The 24776-nt window shown below is 36.7% G+C and overlaps 1 protein-coding gene and 1 pseudogene across 1 annotated transcript; both read left to right on the top strand.

The window, feature by feature from the left end:
* Positions 1-4592: 4592 nt before the first annotated feature.
* Positions 4593-5402, top strand: LOC101353122 (olfactory receptor 10AG1-like; annotated as a pseudogene).
* Positions 5403-21828: 16426 nt separating this feature from the next.
* Positions 21829-22976, top strand: LOC101346977 (olfactory receptor 10AG1-like). Its single transcript, XM_004390946.3, has one exon. It carries the CDS (start codon positions 21927-21929, stop codon positions 22974-22976), a length of 1050 nt encoding a protein of 349 aa, XP_004391003.2. The 5' UTR covers positions 21829-21926.
* The last annotated feature ends 1800 nt before the right edge of the window (positions 22977-24776 follow it).

A 24776-nucleotide genomic window follows, 5' to 3' on the forward strand; every position in this document is an offset into this window, starting at 1 on the left:
AAATATTCTTTGTTGTCAGAACATTTATTACAACTCTTGCCGAGGCCAGCCTCTGAATTTGGATCAAGGCACCCAATTCGGAGGAGAAAATAAGGAAAATAACTTGAGGAAAATGTGACAGGAGCTCAGTCTAATAGGAACAGGGGGTCCATATGAAACAGTCATAATAGATAAGGTGAGAATTGGATTTGTGCCAGTCGTGGATGGCCTCCAATGGTATTGCTCAGTTAAAGGCAATCAGGACGCTGTTCAAGTTTAAGAAATGAAACTTTCTACACACTCTATTCCATTGAGAGGCTGCAGAGGAAGAGTATTTTGGGTAGAGTGAGAGCTATCTGGGAAAATAAATAAAGCAAATCAGAGAGTGCCAAAGAGATTTGTTTAATTGGAAATTTAACTATGCCAGGTAGAAGAGATCCCAGGGGATAGAAATAAGTATTTTATATTTAAAGAACACTGTTCAAAATGAACCGACTGTTTTAAAGGTAGATTGAATATCATTGATGAAACAAGTTGTTTTAGCCAAAGTAATTTAAATACTTAAATACATACGAAAACCCTCTTCAGTGAGGAGGAAACAAGCTTATCACAAACAAACCAAAACCAAAACCCACTGCAGTCAAGTAGATTCTGACCCCCAGCGACCTTCAGGGCAGAGTAAAACTGCCCCATCAGGTTTCCAAGGCTGTAAATCTTTAAGGAAGCAGACTGCCACCACTTTCTCCCACAGAGCATATGATGGGTTCTAACTGCAGACCTTTGGGGTAGGAGTCAAGCACTTTAACCACTGTACGAGACCAGGCCTCCTATTTTGGAAACGAAGAAAGGTAAATACCAAATGTTTTATATTAACATTCAACTTTTGTTCATGATATTATTAAAATTAATATTTAATATAGAGTAGCAAATGTGCTATTACTTAAAGCAGCTCCTTTATATTTCTCACTCTGTTAAATATGATTTACCTTAAACCATGATTTTAAATAGTGATATTACATTATTCTGTAACACTGAAACCTTGAAAAAGTACTATGATTTGTAAGAATACTAAACAATATTATAGGAAAACTTCAATTCCAGCAAAGATTTGTAGCCAATACACATTATATTTATGCATTTTACTTCTGATGATATTTTAGTAAGATATTTGAAGTCAAATAAATTTACAACACCATTTAGGAATCCAAGAAACATTTATTTTAAAGAAAATAATATTTTTATGTTAAACTATTTATAAAACAATGTAAAATTTTTAGTTAATATTGTTTTTCAAATGAATTTCAGGGTTTATGTTTCTCATTTATATTTCAAAATACAAACATAGCTGAGGTTTAGGGTAGATTGGGGATATTAACATTGATCAATATCTATCTGAATCAGAATATTGTTCACCAAAGCCAAACACATTGAGTGGAATCCGACTCATAATGACCAAATAGGATAGAGTAGAACTGCCTCATAGGGTTTCCAAGATTACTAATATTTATGGAAGCAGACTGCCACATCTTCCTCCCACAGAGTGGCTGCTAGGTGTGAACCACAGACCCTTTGGTTAGCAGCCAAGCACTTAACCGCTGTGTCACCAGGACTCCATCAGAATGTTGTTACACACTCCTTAATCATTTGGGTTTTTTCCAGGGAATGGATGCTTAGATTTGTGATAAAAATAGGATAACATTGAGTTTTATTTCCCTTAAAGTAATAAGAACTTAAATGTTTTCAAGAAAGAATAGTAGACTGGATAGTTTGGGGAGAACACACAGGATAAACCTCTGCTCTTTCAACCCTGTCCTCTTGAGGGAAACATAGACAAATCTTATATATTTAATGTTATACATGGATAATTGTCATCACAGAAGTGTTGAGTTTGTACAATTAGAAATGCTATTTCATTTAGCACTCAAAGTTATTTTACTCAATTAACAAGAATTAAATTATTTTTTATTAAATACTAGCTTTCGTAAAGTAACACATAAAGACTGGGTTCTTTTGTCCTCTTGTGAGTCTCAATTCTTCTTTCTCTGTCTTAAGAGTGATGTTTTCATTTTAATAGCGTATACTCCTTTACTTCCATTCAGAAACAAGTCCTGAGCACCATATTAGGGGAACACCAATTTTCTGGGATCTATATTGATTTAAAGTAGGAAAATAGTCACCGTCTTTACCTCTCAGATCACTTAGTATCAGTAAAAGAAAATGCATACAAAGGCTATTACCCAATTGCAACTCTAAGTGCTGAGCAGTGATGGATACTATAGGTGTTACAGTCCACAAAGTAGAGATAATGATATAAAGCCAAATATTAGCAGAGAATTGATGGAGAAATTGCAGCTTGAGAGTTGAAATTTTTTTGAGTTTTGTTACACTTTGATAATTGCTTTTAAGACCTCACTTCATTCTCACAATAATCCTGTGATACAAAAGGAAAATAGAGAGTATTGTTCATGTTGTCTAGCATACTGAATAAAATTCAGGCGAATAAATCAAAATTATTTATAATAATAATAATAATAAATGGATGATAATAATAAGTGTTGATAACAATAATAATAATAGATAACAATGATAACAGTCTTTTATAAATGTCAGGACTTCTTTAAGGTGTTTTACTTATATTAAATGATTTAGTTCACGTAACAACACTAAATGTTGACATAGTTGTTAGCCATTTAACAGCTGAGCGAACTGTTATACAGGAAGATTAATTAACTTGCATAAAGTCTTCACAAAGCTAGACGTTGTTAGAGGTGTAATTCAATTATAGTCCATCTGGGAAATACTGTTCTTTAACCATGGGCATGGAGACCTGGTGGCACAGTAATTAAGCCCTCAGTGGCTAACCAAAATGCCAGTGGTTCAAACCAAACTGCTGCTCCTTGGAATAGAGATGTGAGAGTCTACTTACCTAAAGTTTTATGTCCTTGGAAACCCTATGGGGCAGTTCTACTCTGTCTCACAGAGTCACTATGACTCGGAATTGACTCAACAACAATGGATTTGGGATTTTGTAACCATGGAACCATATTCTGCTTTGCTTAGTGGACAAGGTGGAAACCCATTCAGATGGAAAGATAAAAAGCAGGGTAAGACAAGAGGCATCCTGACTCTTGTAAAATTTAAGGAGCCACTCACTTTCACGATCTTGCAAAAGCAAGTGTGGCGCAAAAATCCTCCTTAAATTTTGCTTCTTAGGAGCTTCACTGACTACTCTTTGTCCTGACCCTGATGAAAGAGAATGGTGGGAAATATAATCGCCAACAAAGGAACTCAAAACCACTTTGTCAGATACCTACTTAACTAGCCAGTCTGTTAAATCCTAGGGCTACAGGCTTAAAGAACATACTATCATAATCGTGGAAACCCTGGTGGTGTAGTGGTTAAGTGCCACGGCTGCTAACCAAAAAGTCAGCAGTTCATCTAGGTCTGTCATCTAGGTCCCTATGAGTCAGAATTGACTCGATGGCTATAGGCTTTCATCATAATCATAATTACAGAACCATAACAAAAAGCAAACAGTTTAAAATTGGTAGGTAGGGGATATATTTTATCAGTATTATTTAATTCTCAGAAAGAAGTAAACCTTAGAAACTTTAAATAACTGCTTAATATCACACAGATAATAAATCATGGAGATAGGAGTCAAACTCAAGTCCACTAAAAACAAAACAAAAAAAGATACTGACTTGCAGTCACAAAATCTATGTGCAATTGGTTGAATTATCCACAGTAAGTGAGTCTGAATATCTTTATATCTAAAGAAAAGTCCCAAAACAGTAATCTAAAGTGTTATGTTTTGAGTAACAACAAAAATAATGGCAAATGCACACAACCAAATGAATAGAAATAATATAACAGCCAATATCTTTCCTCCTCCTGTCCCACACACATAAACACAGGTAACAAATACCCTCCATGCAACCCCTGTTTTTCCAGGGTGACTACATTTATTCTTTGTATCTGAATCAATGTTCCCAGGCTAATTTCTCAGAATAAAAACCTCTTAGCTACTTAGTAGCCTACCAAAAGATATTTGTTATATTGCCCTATGAAAAATGAAATATTCTCTCAATTTTCATTCTAAACTACCTAATATGAACTGTGCAATAGGAACCTCTATGCTTAAAATCGTCAAGTGATAGGAGACCGAAACATTGAAATAGGCAGTTGAAAATATATGTTAGAAGACAGTGTATGATACAGTGTTTGAGAAGCTTGACGAGAAAATGCATAGAGAAGTCCAATAGGATTTGTCAAGATGCATTATTAACGTAAGGTGTGATGAGATGGCAAAACTGAGGGTCCGTCTCCAGCAGTTGTCAATTGTTCCAGTGCTGTGCTAATTCAGGTGTAGCTTGATCTACCTGGGCTATGCTCTAGAAGAATAGTGAACTGATCTTAAAATAAATTTGAGGGTACTGTTTACTGTGATTTATCAGGAAGGCATGGGACACACATAAAGTATCATTCTTAAAGTTCAAACAATTGCATTGATCATAAAATCCAATTCGGGCACCTCATTACAATTTAGAGAAGAGGCAAAGAGATACAGGAAGGTAAAAGGAAATGCACATGTAAATTTACCTTTTCCACTGATGAATCATCAAGAAAATCCAGCAAAAGATAACCTAACTGAACTGATGGAGTTTGTTCTCTTGGGCTTTGCTGACATGCCCCATCTCCAGTGGTTTCTTTTTGGATTATTTCTAATCATATTTATCATTATCCTGATGAACAATGGCACCATATTTCTAATAACAAAAATGGATCCTGGTCTCCAGAGCCCTGTGTATTTTTTTCTGTCTAATTTTTCCTTCTTGGAAATCTGCTATGTATCAGCTACTCTCCCCAGAATGCTGATGAATCTTGGGACCCAGAGAAGAAGAATTTCCTCAGTTGCCTGTGCTACACAGATGTTCTTTGTTCTTATGTTGGAGACCTTGAGTGTTTACTACCGGCAGTGACGGCGTATGACCGCTATGTGGCCATTTGTAACCCTCTGCACTATCCTCTAGTTATGAACCACAGAGTCTGTATCCAGTTGGTGACTTCCTCCTGGACCATTGGAATCCCCATTATGATAGGGCAGACATATCAGATTTTCTTTCTGCCTTTTTGTGGATCTAACCAAATTAACCACTTCTTCTGTGACATTCCCCCAATACTCAAGCTGGCTTGTGGGGACACCTTTGTAAATGAGATATTGGTCTACATAGTTTCTGTGTTATTTGTCATGGTTCAATTTCTGTTGGTACTTGGCTCTTACAGTAAAATTATCTCCATCATCCTGAAGTTGCCATCAGCCACAAGTCGAGCTAAAGCCTTCTCCACCTGTTAATCTCATCTGATGGTTGTGGTGTTATTTTTTGGATCAGGTATTATTACATACTTAAGACCAACACCAGACACTCAGAAGGAGCTAACAAAGTGCTTTCTCTTTTCTATACTGTCCTTACTCCTATGTTTAATCCCATGATATATAGTCTAAGGAACAAGGATGTCATAATGGCACTGAGAAAATTGCTATGTAAATAATTCCTTAACAGAAGAATGAATTAAATGTATAAGAATTGCTTTCTTACATATTTTTAATCAAATTTCAAAAGATATATTCTTTTAATTGCATCTTGTATTATGGATTGATTGTGTCCCCAAAAAATGTGTCGATTTGGCTAGGCTATGATTCCCAGTACTGTGAGATTTCCCACCATTTTGTCATTTGAGTGAATCCAATAGAAGTCAATGGGTTTTGTTTGGTGATTTTCCTATGTGTTGTAAATCCTACCTTTTTGATGTTAATAAGGCAACATTAGAGACAGTTATGTTAATGAGGCAGGACTCAAATCACAACTTTAGGTTGCAATTCCAGTAGATTGCTTTTGAGATATAAAAGAGAGAAGCTAGCAGAGAGACAGGGGGACCTCCTACCACCAAGAATGATGAACCAGGAGGGGAGCCTATCCTTTGGACCTGGGTTCCCTGAGCAGAGAAGCTCCTAGACCAAGCTCCTAGACCTTAATGACAAGCACCTTCCCCCAGAGCCTACAGAGAGAGCAAGCTTCTCCTGGAGCTGTCACCCTGAATTTGGAATTCTAGCCTCCTAGACTATGAAAATAAATTTACATTTGTTGAGTTATACACTTGTGGTGTTTCTGTTATAGTAGCACTAGATTACTAAGACATCTTGTCTCTCCATACAGTGACAGTTATTTCCAAGTTTAAAATCACTTTTAATGTTGTCAGAACGTTCTGCTCAAAGTGTCTATGTAATGTATGTATCAGCAGATAGCAAATCATTCCAATGGTAATTATATAATTTTGTTGTGCAGTGTGCTCCCTCAATAAGAACTTTTGCTTGGGTTGATTTAATCGGTTGTGATGTATAATCTGTTATATCACTTAGCTTAAGCCATATCATTCATTTCTGTGTGTGTCCAAACAGTTGTGACATCCATTTTAAAAACCAGGTTTACAATACGCAAAAATATATAAATATACGTATAATTTTTTTTTTAACTTGGATCCACAATCAACACCTATGGAAGCAGCAGTAAAGAAATCAAACAGTATATTGTGTTGGCCAAATCTACTGCAAAAGGACTGTTTAAGGTGTTGAGAAGGAAAGATGACACTGTGAGGACCCCAATATATATGTTGTATATGTACGTATATATATATATATATATATATACACAATACATATATATGTATGTGTATATTATATGTATATACATATGTGCGTGTGTGTATGTATGTGTGTGTGTAAAGTGTTAATGCCCTCACATTATTTTATAGATGAAAAAAACCGAGACACGAAGAGTTTGCATAGTTTTTCCTAGTTCACACACACGCAAGGATTTTACTCACTACACCTAATCTGTATCCCGGGTGGTGCAGTGATTAGAAGCTATGGCTGCTAACCAAATGGTCAGAAGTTCAAATCCACCAGCTGCTCCTTGGAAAACACTGTGGCAGTTCTACTCTGTCCCTTAGGGTCACTATGAGTTTGAATTGAATTTATAGAACGTATTAGGTTTTTTGGTTTTTACACGTTCTGTTTCTAGGCCTGGATTTGAGTTAGGCCTTCATCACTTAAGTTTTCGTTTGACTTAGAAAATTATTGAACCATTCAATGTCATTTTATACATTTGCCTATATATATATATATAAAAATTACAGGGTTTTTGTGAAAATTAATACGTTGTAAAGAGCACATCTACCATTGATTTTGTTTATCATATTACATTGTTATATCTGTAATTATGATCACATTTGTGCTTAAATAGTTTTCTTAGCATCTTCCCTTATCTGAAGTCTTAGGAACAAAGATATCATGGAGGCAATTAGGAAGTTAATTAATCATCACCAAACTGCTTTCACACTCAATATAATCCAAAAAAGTATTTCTTCATTTATACTCTGTTTCCAAATACTTTTCATATATATTGTTCACTCTTTTTTGAGTGTGGTCTAAGTCAATTGTTGTTATTGTTCGTGGTAGCTGTCATCAAGTCAGAGCACGACTCATGGCAAATCCATGTGTAACAGACTAGAACTGTGCTCCATAAGGTTTATTTGGTGGTAATCTACAGAAGCAGATAGCCAGTTCTTTCTTCTGCAGAGCCGCTGGATGGGTTCAATCTGCCAACTTTTACACTAGCAGCTGGTTGCAAACCACTTGTGCTTTCCAGGTTCCTTCTTAAACCAGTTAAACTTTGCCTATTTTATGATGTTGAATCTTTTGCCTGCTTCACAATGATCTCTGTGTTAATACAGAAATGATGCATTCTCATTCACTTGGTCTCAGGTGGTGTCAGAAAAATATATACTAAAAACTTCCCATTGGACAGTATCTCAGTCAGGATGGAGAAGTACAAATCTACATTTAGGGATTCAAGACTGATATCATTGTTTGACTTTAAGCTGTGCTTGATAATAAAAGAATGGCAAACACATAACTGCCTTTACGATATTCTCGCAACTCACCCTTTGTGTGTGTGTTTTAGTTGAAACTTTACAACTCAAGTTAATTTCTCATACAAAAATTTATGAACATATTGCTTTGTGACATTAGTTACAATTCCCACAATGTGACAGCACACTCCCCTCTTCCATCACGGGTTCCCTGTGTCCGTTCAACCAGTTCCTGTCCCTTCCTGCCTACTCATCCTGCTTTTGGACAGGAGCTGCCCATTTGGCCTTGTATATCTGATTGAACTAAGAAGCACATTCCTCACCTGTTTTTTTTTTTTTTTTTTTTTTTAATGCTCCTGTCTAATCTTTGTCTGAAGAGTGGGCTTTCATAATGGTTTCAGGTCTGGCTTAGCAGTGCATGTGGGGGCCATAATTTTGGGGGTTCCTCCAGTCTCTGTCAGCACATTAAGTCTGGTCTTTTTTCATTAATTTGAGTTCTGTTCTACATTTTTCTCCTGCTCTGCCTGGGAGTCTCTGTTGTGTTACTTGTCAGGGCGGTCATTGGTGGTAGCCGTGCAACATCCAGTTCTTCTTGTGTCAGGCTGATAGAGTCTCTGGTTCATGTGTTGCTTTAGTCCTTTGGGCTAACGTTTTCCTTGTGTCTTTGCTGCTCTTCATTCTTCTTTGCTCCAAGTGGGATGGGACCAAACGGTTTATCTCAGATGGCTGTGGGAAGCTTTTCAGATCTCAGATGGCACTCACCAAAGTATGATGTAGAACATTTTCTTGATAAACTTTGTTATGCCAATTGACTTAGATGTCCCCAGAAATTATGTTTCCCAGGCTCCAGTCCAAGCTACTCTGTCCCTCAAAGTGTTTGAATATCTTCAGGAAACTGTTTAGCTTTTGCATTGGTCCTGTTGTGCTGACCTCCCCTGAATTGTGTGTTGTCCTTGCTTTCACCAAAATTGATCCCTGTCTACTTCCTAGTGAGTTCCCCTCCTTCTCCCTTCCCATCCTCATAATCCTCAAAGCATGCTTTTTTTTCTGTGTTTAAACCTTTTTTTGAGTGCTTATAATAGTGGTTTCATACAATATTTGTCCTTTTCTGACTGACTAATTTCAGTTAGCATAATGCTGTCCAGATTCATCCATGTTGTGAGATGTTTTGCTGATTCATCATTGTTCTTTATCATTGAGTAGTATTACTTTGTGTGTGTGTACCCTAATTTGTTCATCCATTCGTCTGTTAATGGGCATTTAGGTTGTTTCCATCTTTTTGTTATTGTGAATAGTGCTGCAATGAGTATGGATGCTCATATGTCTATTCTTTTGGGTATATTCCTAGGAGTGGGATTGCTGGATTGTATGGTATTTCTGTTTCTAGCTTTTTAAGGAAGCCTCAAATCGTTTTCTAAAATGGTTGTACCATTTTATATTCCCTCCAGCACTGCATAAGATTTCCAATCTCTCCACAACCTCTCCTACATCTGTTACTTTGTGTTTTTTAGGTTAGTGCCAGCCTTGTTAGGGTGAGATGGTATCTTATCGTAGTTTTGATTTGCATTTCTCTAATGGCTAACAATCTTGAGCATTTCCTCATATGTCTGTTAGCTGCCTGAATTTATTTTTGGTGAAGTGTCTGTTCATTACCTTTGCCGATTTTTACTTGGATTATTTATCTTTTTTTGTTGAGGTGTTGCAGTATCTTGTAGATTTTAGAAATTAGACACTGAAAGGATATGGCATAGCCAAAAATTTTTTCACTGTCTGTAGGTTATCTTTTTATTCTTTTGGTGAAGTTTATTGACGAGCATTAAGTATTTGATTTTTAGGAACTCCTAGGTATCTAGTTTGTCTTCTGGTGTTTGTGCATGTTAGTGATTATATGTATACTATTTATGCCATTTATTAGAGCTCCTAGCATTGTCCTTATTTTTTCTTCCTATCATTATCATTTTAGAATTTATATTGCAGTCTTTGATCCACTTTAAGTTAGTTTCTGTGTATACGGTGTGTAGTATGGGTCCTGTTTCATTTTTTTCTTGGTACGATCAATAACACCCGCCAGTATGGGAACTCACTTCTTTACCTGTTGATCCAGAGGCATAAGGAGCCCAAAGTGACCAGGTGGCATATTTAGCTTCCAGTTCAGTTGAATCAGTGATGTGTCTCCACATGGGAGGAATCCTCCATTTGGAACTAAGACCTCAAGACCTGCAGAGCATAAGGTCATGGAGACAGGAAGCAAAATCTTGTGAAGGGGTCACTGGGGTAATACTGAGTAGTGCCACTCCGATTTTATCCCCTTGATTCCTAGGCCCATGAATCCTGGCTATGGGAGAAAGAGCACCATATATTGGATGCTGGATTAGAGCATATACAGCCTCCTGGTGAACATAGCCCCAACCCTGCAAGGTACTGCCACTTAGTTTACACTGTAAGTGTGTCTTTAGAAGGTCATTCCATCATTCTATCAAAACAGCTGCTTCAGGATGTTGGGGAAGATGGTAAGACCAGTGAATTCCATGACCATGGGCCCACTGCAGCAGTTCACTTTCTGTGAAGTGATTCCCTTGATCTGATGCAACGCTGTGTGGGCTACCTTGACAGTGGATGAAGCATTCTGTAAGTCTAAGGATGGTAGTTCTGACAGAAACATTGCTTAAAGTGAAGGCAAATCTATATCCAGGGTAAGCATCTATTCCAATAAAAACAAAACACTGCCCTTTCCATGATAGAAGTGGTCCAATGTAATCAACTTGCCACAGGTTGATGGCTAATCACCTTGAGGGATGGTGCCATACTGAGGACTCAGTGTTGGTCTCTGCTGCTGGCAGATTGGGCACTTCACAGTGGTTGTAGCCAAGTCGGCCTTGGTGAGTGGAATTCCATGATGCTGGACCCATGCATAACCTCCATCTCTGCCACCATGGCCACTTTGTTCATGAGCCCATTGAGCAATGATGGTAGTAGCAGGGGAAAAAGGATGAGAGGTTTCCACAGAATGTGTCATCCTATCCACTTTATTGTTAAAATCCTCCTCTGCTGAGGTCACCCTTCGGCGAGCATTCCCATGAGACACAAACATCTTCACTTCTTTGGCCCATTCTGAGAGGTCTATCCACATACCTCGTCCCCATAAATCCTTGTCTCCAGTATTCCAATCATGTTCCTTCCAAGTTCCTGACCATGAAGCCAAACCATTGGCCACGGCCCATGAATCAGTATACAATTGCACATCTGGCCTACAATTGTACATCTGGCTTTTTCTCCTTCCAAGCAAAGTGAACAACCAGGTGCACTGCTTGAAGTTCTGTCCATTGAGAGAAGTTCTCTTCACCACTGTCCTTCCTGGAGATGTCAGAACGGGGTTGTAGTGCTGAGGCTGTCCACTTTTGAATGGTGCTTGCATATCGACCAGAATCATCTGTAAACCAGGCTCAAGTTTTCTCTTTCTCAATCTACTGATAATAAAGAACTCCCCATGATTAAATAGGCAGACTGCAAGATGAAAGATAATGTGACAGGAGTGGAGACCATGGGCATTTGGGCCCTTCCTCATGCTACTTACTTGTGCCTTCAGGTCCTGCTTAGAACCAACCTTGTATATACAACTTCTGAGTTAATGATGGAGTGCTGCTGTGCACGTCCAACTTTATCACTCTGTGGGTCAAACAACACTCAGTTCATGATGGGCAGCTTAGCCTGCATGGTTAAATGTTCAGTTTCTACTAAGGCCCAGTAACAAGCCAATAGCTGTTTGTCAAAAGAAGAGTAGGTATCTGCAATGAATGGCAGTGCTTTGCTCCAAATTAATAAGGGTTTGCTCTGTAATTCACAAATACTGGCCTGCCAAAGACTCTAAACAGAATCTCTGTCTGTCACTGACACTTCAAGCACCTTTGGATTGGCTGGATCATATGGCCCAAGGGACAGAGCAGTTTGCATAGCAGCCTGAACCTGTTGCTGAGCCTTCTCTTGTTCTGGTACCCATTCAAAACTAGCAGCTTTTCTAGTTGCTTGATAAATAGGCCGAAGTAACACACTCAAATGAGGAATGTGTTTTCTCCAAATCCAAAGAGGTCCATGAGGCATTGTGCTTCTTTTTTAGTTGTGGGAGGAGTCAGATGCAATAACTTATCCTTCACTTTAGAAGGAATATCTCAACCTGCCTCACAGCACTAGACAACAAGGAATTTCACTCAGTCGGAAGGAGCCTGAATTTTTGTGGATTTAATTTCCCATCCTCTAGCATACATGTGTTTTACCAATAAGTCCAGAGTCATTGACACTTCTTCCTTACTAGGTCCAATCAGCATAATGTCATCAATGTAATGGACCAGTGTGATGTCATGTGGAAAGAAAGGTAATCAAGGTGCTTGCTGACTAAATTATGATATAGGGCTGGAGAGTTTGTAGACCTGAGGTAATTAAGTGAAGGTGTATTGCTAGCCTTGCCAGCTGAAGGCAAAGTGCTTCTGATGGTAATTCAAAACAGGTATGGAAAAAGGTATTAGCCAGATCAATAGCTGTATGCCAGGTACCGGGAGATGTATTAATTTGCTCAAACAATGAAACTACATCTGGAATAGCAGCTGCAATTGGAGTTAACACCTAGTAAAGTTTTTGATAATCTACTGTGTACAGAACTATACCAAGACTGAAGTCCCAGCAAACCCCAAAAGGTGAAGTCACAAAGTGTGACCCAGGAGGAGGTACGCTACGCTTCAAAAGAACTGCTTGAATATTCTAATATGTACAAACAGAAACCTGTGGAATATGTGTGGGAATGGCTATTATGGGTGTGGGATGATGGTGCAAGGAACATAAAGATGGATCAGTTTGAGTTTATTAATATGTGTCCACTAAGCACAGATTCTTCATCAATGTTTCAGTAAGAGAAGATAGGCAAGCATGTGATAGTCATTTGGTTGGGTTACTGAAGCATGGATTGTGCAGTGGCCTTCACAGACCCATTACAAAAGAAGAGATTGAAAATGTCATCAATAAACTGTCAATAAAAAAGCAGCCAGGACCAGATGGCTACACTGGAGAATTCTTCCAAACATTCAGAGAAAAATTGATACCACTACTACTCAATCTCTTCAAAAACACACGACAGAAGGGAACACTACTGAACTCTTTCAATAAAGCCAGTATACCCCTGATACCTAAACCAGAGAAAGATATCACAAAAAATTAAAATTACATGCCAATATCCTTTCTGAACATAGAAGCAAATAATTTCAAAAAAATTCTGGCCAATAGACTTCAATAACATATTAAATAAATCATATACCACGAACTAGTGGGATTCTTTCTAGGCTAATAAGCATGTTTCAACATTAGAAAATCAGTCAATGTAACCCACGACTTAAATAAAACAAAGGGGGGAACCATACGGTGACATCAATTGAAGCAGAAAAGGCATTTGATAAAATTCAACACCTTTCCTGATAGAAATTCTCAGTAACAGAGGAATACAAGGGAAATTTCTCAACATAGTTAAGGGCATATATGCAAAAGACATCTAACATTATAATCAAGGGAGAAAGGAGGAGAGACTTCCCTTTGAGAACAGGAACTAGATAAGGATCTCTATTATCACCACTCTTACTCAACATTGAACCAGAAGACCTAGCTAGAGCAATAAGACAAGAAAAAGAATTAACAGGTATCCAAATTGGAAAGGAAGAAGAAAAACTACCTCTATTTGCAGATGACGTGCTCCTATACATACAAGACCCTAAAGAGTCCGCAAGAAAACTGCTGGAACTAAGAGAAGAATTTAGTAAAACTGCAGGGTACAAAATCAACACACTAAAATCAGTTGCATTTCTCTATCCTAACAAAGACTATTATGAAAAAGAACTCAAGAAAACAAAACCATTTGTAATAGCCCCCAAATCAATAAAATAACTAGTAATTAACCTAACCAGGGACATAAAAGACTTACACAATGAAAATTATAAAATACTACTACAAGAGACTAAAAGAGACATACAAAAATAAAAATATATCTCATGCTCATGAATTGGAAAACTTAATATAGTGAAAATGTCAATTCTACCAAAAGCTATCTTCCTATACAATGCAAACTCAAAAGAAATTGTAACAACTTTCTTTACTGAAATATAAAAAGTAATGACAAGCTTCATATGTTAAAGAAAGAAATCTGAATAGAAAAAGCAATATTGAAGAAAGAATGAAGCAGGAGGCCTCATCCTCCTCTATGTCAAAATATATTATACAGCCACTGTAATCAAAACAGCCTGTTGTTCTTGTTGTTGTTGTTAGGTGCCGTTGAGTTGGTTGTGACTTATAGCGACCTGAGGTACTACCGAATGAAACACCGCCCAGTCCTGTGCCATGCTCACAATCGTTGTGCTTCAGCGCACTGTTGCAGCACTGTTTCAATCCATCTCCTTGAGGGTCTTCCTGTTTTTCACTGACCCTATACTTTACCAAGCATGATGACTATGATGGTTATGATTGTGTGTCAACTTGATTGGGCCGTGATCCTCCGTGTTTTAATGTAATCCCTCCAATGATTCAATATACTGTGAGTAGCCAATCAGATGAATGGGAGTCTCCTTGGGGGTGTGGCCCACATCTGTATATAAGCAGATGTTCTGGCTTTTTGCTCTCTCTGGATCCTGCCACTGCTTCCTGTCATCTCATCTCCCGCTCTTGGGACTTGAGCTGTCAGCTTATCTGCTGAACCCAGGATTCGTCGATGTGCACAGCCTGTGAGTGGGAGCCCTGCTCTCCGACCTTCCTATCTTGGGCTTGCCAGCTTCTGCAGCTGTGTGACTTGAGAGAGGCCTCTACCCTGATCCATGGACTTGGGACGTTCTAGCCTCTGCAATCATGTGAACTCTTTCCTTGATATAATCTCTCTCTATATATATATTTATACACCTTACTGGTTTTGCCTCTCTAGAGAATCCAACCTGAGACAATGTCCTTCCCCAGGGACTGGTCCCTCCTGACAACATGTCCAAAGTATATAAGATGTAGTCTTGCCACTCTACCACCAGGGCTCCAAAACATTATTAGCACTCTAGAAGCCAATTACCAGCAATCTCCTGATCACACCTCCCTCCTGTCTCAGCGATAACCATAAGTGTGACTTTTATTATACTCATGCACTTACTTTTCTATATATTTTCACTATGTAACTATGCCTGTCAAAAAATACATATTAATACCTACTCTTTGCAAACATTCTGGAAAAGAAGTCATGCACTGTGTATTCTATGTTTTAATTTTGTCGATGAATATTATATTTTTATAAATATTCATATTGCTTTTATTTTCAGTTTGTTCAATTCTGTTTCTATTTATTATTTCATGGTATAAATACTAAGAGTTTTTAAAAATACATTCTACTATGCTGGACATTTGAGATGTTTCTATTTTGGGACATGTACACTGTTACACTGCACATAGGAACTCATTAGAGTAGCATCTACTCCTAAAAGTAATGGGCATTTATTTAACTCTCAAATAATTTTTCAAAGTGGATGTAGCAATTTATACTTGTAATAGCAATGTGTGAAAGCTTCATTATGATGTTCCACTTCCTGACCAGCACTCAGTATTATCATCCTTTATGATTTCTACCCTTTAGCTTAATGTAGAATATGTCACTGCCGTTTCAATTTTGATGTGTATGATTATTCCCGTAGGATGCATTGTAATAAGTTTAGTGATTATCTCTTTTGTAAAGTGTCTTCAGGTGTTATTTCATCAATTTTATTTTGCATGATTTGTCTTTAGTCTCATTTCTTAGACATTTTCTTTTGTATAAGGAACATGATCCCTTTGTCAGTTATATGTCTTGAAACTATCTTCCCATCCATTGGCTTTATTTTTCACTCCCTACATGTCCTCTGAAAAATAGCAACCTATATTTTCATTTAGTCAAACAAACCAATTTGAAGAAGATAAACCAAAATGTTTATGAATGAACAGACTAAAAACCAAATCGTATACAGTTTCCAACATTTAAAACAAACAAAGGACTTCTATTTCTGGTTAAGATTCAGTGGTTCACAGAAAGCCAATGTTCCTGCTTCAACCACTACAAAAATCTGGATACACTTTAAAAAATCATTTTTAGAGGCATCAAATTGCTGTGAAAGAAAAAAGAGTGATGGGAATATTAAATTGAATATTCATTAAGTCAGAGAAAGACAACCCAGATAATGAGTCAAACTTCACTTGCTTACAATCTTTTGCAATTGCAAACAATGCTGCAATATAGACTTAGCGGATCATTTCATATGTGTGCATGTTTTACAGATTCAAAGACTAAATAACCTAAAAAAATCCAATGCTGTCAAGTCAACATTGACTCCTGGAGACTCCAGGTGTTACTGAGTAGAACTGCTCTATAGGGTTTTCTTCATGCACACTTAAGAGAAGCAGATCACCAGATCTTTCTTTGACTGTGTAGCAGGGTGGATTCGAACTGCCAATCTTTAGCTTACTAGTGGAGTGCAAACCATTTGTGCCACCAAAGACTAGATACAACCGTAATATTAGTTAATGGTGCCCAATTCCTCTCCACAGGACTTGAACTATTTGTTACTTTTCCAAAAGTATATAAATCATGCATGTTTTCCCAAGAAATTGTTCATATAAAATAAATTCTGTGCAGTTTAAAATATCACTCTTTTTTTATGATGTTGAATATATTTTCATATGTTTAAGGGATGATTTTACTCCCTTTTTATGTGAAGTATTATCTTATATGTTTGGTCCATTTTTCTATTTGTATTTTTCACTTCTCCTTGACAATTAAGAATACTTTATTTAAAAGGAAATTAGCAGTTTATCTGAGATATGATTTATAAATATTCCCTGCCACTGTATTGATTAAGTTTTGGCATTACTTTTGGTGCTTGTTTATTTTTAACATGCACAGCTATTTAATTTCACATAGTTGAATTTTTATCAATCCTTTGTGTCCTACATTCTAAATTTTTAGTCATAACTAGACAGATCTGTATTACTCCAAAATTATATTATAAAAATATCTTTCTCTAAGAATTATTTTATTGTTTGATTTTCTAAAGTATTTAAACTAGTGTATCGTTTGGAGTCTTTCCTACTTTAGTATAAAGTGTTAACAAAAATTTATCTTTTTTCCTCAAAGAGTGCCCAAGTATCCAAATAACATTTATTTCAAAAGTCCGTATTTTAGCTATTTCATTTGTTGTCTTTATTGTATGATCAATGTTCATTTGTATTTGAATCTACCATTTATGGCATCAGGAGATCTTGCTATTTCTGCACAATATAAACCTGATCAAATTCTGAGACTTTAGAATTCCTTTTTAGCTCACTTACTCTGGGATATGCACCTACAGTAGCTCAGGCCTGGCTAGCATGTCACACCAATTGTTGTGCCCTGCCACACCTTATTCCCATTGGAGGCTTTGCTCACTGCCTACTCTTCACTCACCTTCCAGGTTTTTAAGTCAATAGTTCCTAATACCTTTCAATTAACTTTCCAAATCACTCTCTAGTAATATAATATTGTAGGGTTTCCCTCTCCTGGAGATAGATAAAAAGATCGATGGATGGATAGATAGACAGACCGACATACAGATAGATACTTTACACAGCCTTTAGTTTAATAGTGGAAATATATATAATCCACTACTAATCTCAAGGTTGATGGTAAATATAAACAATTAGAAATCACTATTTGATAAATACTAGGAAATAATACCTTATTTTGACAAGGGAAATTTGGCATCAAGCCAATATGCTTAAACTACTAAATGATTTAAAGTCTTGCAGGGAAGTATTTTATAACAATAGACAGACTATTGTTCTGGAATTTTGCCTCTCATCTCAGCTGGAATTGTGTCAGAATCTTATCTTTTCCTAAGTGAACTTTAATAGGATTCACGTCTTAAAAATGAGTTCACAGAGGGAATGAAATTGCTGAAGGATGGTGTAATGCTGCAAGGAAAAGAAAAGGTTCCCCAATGGGGATTAATCTTGGAACAACAACAAAATTGACCTAGATGTAAGATACCCAAAAACCAGTTCTCAGTTTGCCCAGTTAGTCTTGAAGAAATAAATTATATGTTATATGTTTTGTAGATAAGATTATTTTTTGTTGTCAGAATATTTATTACAACTCTTACACAAGCCAGCCCCTGAATTTTGATCAAGACTCGCATTTAAGAGGAGAAAATAAACAAAATAACTTCAGAAAAATGTGACGGGAGCTGTCTAATAGGAACAGAGGGTCCATGTGAAGCAGTCATTATAGATAAGAGGAGAATCAGAGTTGTGCCAATTTTGGATGGCCTCCAATGGTATTGCTCAGTTAATGACCATCAAGACCCTGTTAAGAAGTCTAAGAAATAAAACTGTCTGCAAACTCTATTCCATTGAGAGGCTGCAGAGGAAGAGTATTCCGGGTAGAGTGAGAACTATCTGGGAAGATAAATAAATAAACCATCTCAGAGAGTGCCAAAGAGACTTCTTTAATTAGAAATGTAACTAGGTCAGGTGCAAGAGGTCCCGGGGGAGAGAGAACTTTTTTTTTTTAATTTAAAGAGCATTCCGTGTTCAAATTAAACTGACTGTTTTAAAGGTAGATTGAATATTTCTGATGAATCAAATTGTTTCAGCTAAACTAATTTAAATACTCAAATATTGAAACCTTCTTTAGTGAGGAAAAAACAAGATTATCCCAAATAAACCAAAACCCAAACCCACTACCACTGAGTTGATCCCAACTCATAGCGACCCTACAGGACAGGGAAGAACTGCCCTATAACGTTTTGAAGGCTATAAATCTTGATGGAAGCTGACTGCCACATCTTTTTCCCGAAGATTGGCTGGTGGGTTTGAAATGCCAAACATTTGATTACCAGCTGAATGCTTTAACAACTGCACCACCAGGGCTCCTACTATCCCAAATAAGAAAGGTAAATATGGAATGTTTTATATTAATATTCAACTTCATTTCATGAGATTATTAAAATCAATACTTAATATAGAGAAGCAAACGTGTTATTTCATTAAAGCAGGTCCTTTATGTTTCTGACTCTATTAAATATAATTTACCTTAAACATTGATTATAAATATTGATATTAAAGTACTTTGAAATACTGGAAATTTGAAAAATTGCTACGTTTTTCTAAGAATACTAAATAATATTATACAAAAAACTTCATTTACTGCAAACTCTTTGTAGCAAATAAGCATTATATTTATGTATTTTAGTTCTGATGATATTTTCATAAGTTATTAAAGTAAAACAATCCATGGAATAAATTTACAACCATTGAGAAATCCAAGAAAGATTTATTTTAAAGAAAAATACGTATAAAATAATAATTTTAAAATAATAATTTTATTTAAAAATTTATAAAATATTAAAGTTTTAAGTTCATATTGTTTTTCAAATTAATTTCAGGGATTATGTTTCTAATTTATATCAAAAATACAAACATAGCTGGGGTTTAGGTAGATTGGGAACCTTGACTGGGACTAATATCTAACTGGAGGCCCTAGTGGCACAGTGGTTAAGAGCTCAGGATGCTAACCAAAAGGTCAGCCATTGGAAACCAGCCACTCCTTGGAAAACCTATAGGGCAGTTCTACTCTGTCCTAACTGAATCAGAATATTGTTAACCAAAGCCAAACCCTTTGCCTTCAAGTGGATTCTGACTCCTAAACACCCTATGGATAGAGCAGAACTGCCTCTTAGGTTTTCCAAGTCTGTAAATCTTTATGGTAGCCGACTGCCATATTAGATGTACACCCATTGTCTAGGATCTATACTGATACCGAGTAGGAAAATAGTTACAGCCTTGGCCACTCAGATAATTTAGTGTCAGTAAAAGAAAATGCCAAAAAAGGGTATTACCCGAATTGCAATTCTAAGTGTGGAGCAGTGATGGGTATTATAGGTGATAAAATCCATAAAGTAGAAGTAATGATATAAACCAAAATATTGGCATAGAATTCATGGAGAAATAGCAACTTGAAAGCTGAATGTTTTTTGGAGTTTTGTAAGATTATGATAATTACTTTTAAGTCTCACTTCATTCCCACAATAATCCTATGATACAAAAGGAAAATAAATGAGAGAGTATTGTTCATGTTGTATAACATATTGAGTAAAATTCAGAAGAATAAATTAGAATTAGTTTTAATAATAATAATTGTAAATGGATGTTAATAAATAACTGTTAATAATAATAATAATTTTTTAATAAATGGCAGGACTTCTTCAGTTGTTTTACTTATATGAAATGATTTAATTCATATAACAGCACTATATGTTGATATATTTGCTGGCCATTTAACAGCTGAGCAAACTGTGATGCAGGAATATTGATTAACTTGCCCAAAGTCATCACACAGCTAGATGTTGTTGGAAGTACCATTCAATTTCAGTCCATCTGGGAAATACTGCTCTTTAATATGGGCATGGAGCCCTGGTGGATCAGTGGTTAACCATTCAACTGCTAACATAAAGGCCAGTGGTTCAAACCAACCAGTAATAAAGATGTGACAGTCTGTTTCCTAGAGATGTACACCCTTGGAAACCCTATGGGGCAGTTCTACTCTATCTTAGAGGGTCCCTATGAGTTGGAAACTACTCCTTGGCAAGAAGTTTTGCTTTTTTTTTTACACCATGGCACCACACTTCTCATTGTAGTGGACAAGGTGCAAACATTAGGATGGAGAGATGAAAAGCAGGGTGAAGCAAGAGGTAACTTGCCTCCTGCAAACTGTAAGGAAGCACTCATTTTCAGGATTCTGAAAGTGCAAAGATGGCCCTGAACGTCTCCTTACATTTTACACCTAAGAAGCTTCCCTGACTAGTCCTTGTCCTGCCCCTGATGAAAGGGAATGGTGGCAAAAATAATTGCCAACCAAGGAACTCAAAACCACTTTATCAAATACCTACTTAGCTAGGCAATCTGTTAAATCGTAGGGATACAGGCTTAAACAACATACTATCATAATCATAATTATAGAACCATAACTAAAAATTGAAAGGTTTAATATTGGTAGGAAGCTGATATATTTTACCAGTATTAACTCAATTATTCTCAAAAACAAAGAAGAAAATCTGAAAATCTTTAATTGCTTTATATTACACAGATAATCATGGAGATAAGAGCCAAACTAAAGACCACTTAAAAAAAGAAAGATACCGACTTGCAGTCACAAAACCTATGTGCAGTTGATTGAATTCTCCACACTTAGGAAGTCTCAATATCCTTATATCGAAGGAAAAGTGAATTTAGAAACAGTTGTCTGAAGTGTTATTTTTTGAGTAACGACAAAAACAATAGCCGGTTTACACAGCACAATGGATATAACATAACAGCCAATATCTTTCCAAATCTTGTCCCACATACGTAAACACAGGTAACAAATACCCTCCTTGCTACCCCTGTTTTTCCAGGGTGACTACATTTATTCTTTGTATCTGAATCAATGTACCCAGGCTAATTTCCCTGAATAAAATTCTCTATCTTATCCACTTAATATCCTACTAAAATATACTTGTTTTATTCCTCTATGCAATATGAAATATTCTCTCAATTTTCTTCTAAATTACCTGATAGGAATTGTGTAACAGGAACCTATATGCTTAAAATCATCAAACGTGAGAGAATGAAGCTTTGAAATAGGCAGTTTAAAATGTACATTAGAAGACAGTTCATGACACAGTGTTTGAGAAGCTGACTGAGAAAATGCACAGAGAAATACAATAGGATTGTCAAGATGTGTAATTAATTTAAAATGAGATGAGATGGCAAAGCTCAAGGTCATCTCCAGCAGTTGCCAATTGCACCAGCGCTTCTGCAGAGTCAGGTATAGCTTGATTTATTCTGGGCTGTGCTCTGAAACTACACTGAAATGATCTTAAAATAAATTGGAAGGGACTGTTTACTGTGACTTAACAGGAGGGCATGGGACATACGTACCTAGTTTCATTCTTAAAGTTCAAAAAATTATGTTGATCATAAAATCCAATCCAGACTCCTCAATACAATTTAGAGAAGAGGCAATGAGATATAGAAAGGTAAAAGGAAATGAACATGTAAGTTTATCTTTTCCACAGATGCATCATCAAGAAAAACCACCAGAAGATAATCTAACTGAACTGATGGAATTTGTTCTCTTGGGCGTTGCTGACATGCCCCATCTCCAGTGGTTTCTTTTTGGATTATTTCTAATCATCTATATCATTATCCTGATGAGCAATGGCACCATATTTCTAATAACAAAAATGGATCTGGCTCTCCAGAGGCCTATGTATTTTTTCCTGTCAAATTTTTCCTTCTTAGAAATCTGCTATGTATCAGCTACTCTCCCGAAAATGCTGATGAATCTAGGGACCCAGAGAAGAAGAATTTCCTTAGTTGCCTGTGCTACACAGATGTGCTTTGCCCTTATGTTCGGAGGCACAGAGTGTTTGCTCCTGGCTGTGATGGCCTATGACCGCTACGTGGCCATTTGTAACCCTCTGCACTATCCGGTAGTTATGAACCACAGGGTCTGTATGCAGTTGGTGACTGGGTGCTGGACTATTGGAATCCCAGTTTTGATAGAGTTTACATATCAGATTTTCTCCCTGCCTTTTTGTGGATCTAACCAAATTAACCACTTCTTCTGTGACATTCTCCCAATACTCAGGCTGGCTTGTGGAGACACCTTTTTAAATGAGATGTTGGTCTACACACTTGTTGTGTTATTTGTCATGGTTCCTTTTCTGTTCATACTTGGCTCCTACAGTAAAATCATCTCCCTCATCCTGAAGTTGCCATCAGCCACAAGTAGAGCCAAAGCCTTCTCCACCTGCTCATCTCATCTGATGGTTGTGGTGTTATTCTTTGGATCAGCCATTATTACATACTTAAGACCCAACACCAGACATTCAGAAAGAACTGACAAAGTGCTTTCTCTTTTCTACACTATCCTAATTCCTATGTTTAATCCCATGATATATAGTCTAAGGAACAAGGATGTCATAATGGCACTGAGAAAATTCCTGTGTAAATAATTCACTCATTAAAGAATCAAGTAAATGTATAAGAATTTATTTCTTACATAGTTTTAATCACGTTTCTACTGATGTATACGTTTAACTATACCTTTTGTTCTGGATTGAATTGTATCCCCCCAAAAATGTATGTCAATTTGTGTACCCCATGATTCTCATTATTATGTGATTCCCTACCATTTTGTCATATGAGTCAGAATTGAGTAGAAGTCAAAAGGTTTATTTTGATGATATTCCTATGTATTGTAAATCCTACCTCTATGATGTTAATGAGGCAAGATTAGAGGTAGTTATTTTAATAAGGCAGGACTCAATCCAGAACATTAGGTTGTATCTTAAGTCAATCACTTTTGAGATATAAGAGAAAGAAGTGAGCAGAGAAAAGGGGGTCCTCCTATGACTAAGAATGAAGAACCCTGATGAGAGTGCATTCTTTGTACCCTGCTCCCTGCACTGAGATGCTCCTAGACCAGGGGAAGATTGGTGACAAGGACCTTCACCCAGAGCCAACAGAGAGAGCAAGATTCCCCTGGAGCTGTCACGCTGAATTTGGAAATCTAGCCTCCTAGACTGTGAGAGAATAAATTTCTCTTTGTTAAGCTGTATATTTGTGGTATTTCTGTTATAGCAGCACTAGTTAAAAAAGACACCTTGTCTTTCCATACAGTGACAATTATTTCCAAGTTAAAAATCACTTGCAATGTTGTCAGGAGTTTCTGCTCAAATTACTTAACTAATATATGTATTAACAGACAGCAGATAGTTCCATTAATAATTCTATAATTTCATTATGCAGTCTTCTCCCTCAATAAGAACTTTTGCTTAGGTTAATTTAATTTAGTCAGTTATAATGTATGATCTGTTATGTCACTTAGCATAAACCACATCATTCATTTCCAAGAGTAGCCACACATTTGTGACACCTATTTTAAAAACCAGGTTTACAATATGCATTAATTAAAACCATGCAGTGTTCCTTCAGTATCCAAGATGTATAAGCTCCAGGACTCCCAAGAATAGCAGAATCCGTGGCTGCTCAAGTCCGTTACATAAAATAGCACAATATTTGCATATAAACCTACACAAAACTTTTCTTATACTTTAAATCATCTCCAGATTACTTATAATACCTGAGACAATGTAAATGCTATGTAAACAGTTGTTATCCATTATTGTTTAAGGAATAGTGACAAGACACGAGGCGAACAATGCTCAAACAACGAGCGCTGCTGAACAAAAGTAGGCAGTTTGAATCCACCAGCCGCCCCTTGGAAAACCTATAGGGCAGTGCTACTCTATCGTATACGGTCACTATGAGTCAGACTCGACTCAGTGGCAATGGGTTTGGATTTTTGGTTTTCACCCATATTCTATTTTAGACCTGGGTTTGAGTTAGGCCTTTATCACTTAAGTTTTTGTTTGACATGGAAAATTATTTAATCCTTCAAAGTCACTTTTTATATTTGACTATATGTATAAATACTTAAATATATTTAGGGTCCCTATGAGTCGGAGTCAACTGAATGGCCATGAGTATATATATAAATATATATATACACACATACATATATATATATAAACCATAAACCAAACCAATTGCCGTCGAGTTGATTCCAACTCATAGCAACCCTTTAGGACAGAGTAGAACTGTGCTATAGGGTTTCCAGGGAGCACCTGGTGGATTTGACCTGCTGACCTTTCGGTTAACGTCTGAAGTCTTAACCACTAAGCCACCAGGGTTTCCATACAACCTTACAGAGTTTTTGTGAAAAATTAATGCATTGTGAACAGCACACATAC

This window comes from Trichechus manatus, unplaced genomic scaffold (genome assembly GCF_000243295.1).
Source record: "Trichechus manatus latirostris isolate Lorelei unplaced genomic scaffold, TriManLat1.0 scaffold00362, whole genome shotgun sequence".
Taxonomy (NCBI): Eukaryota; Metazoa; Chordata; class Mammalia; order Sirenia; family Trichechidae; genus Trichechus; species Trichechus manatus.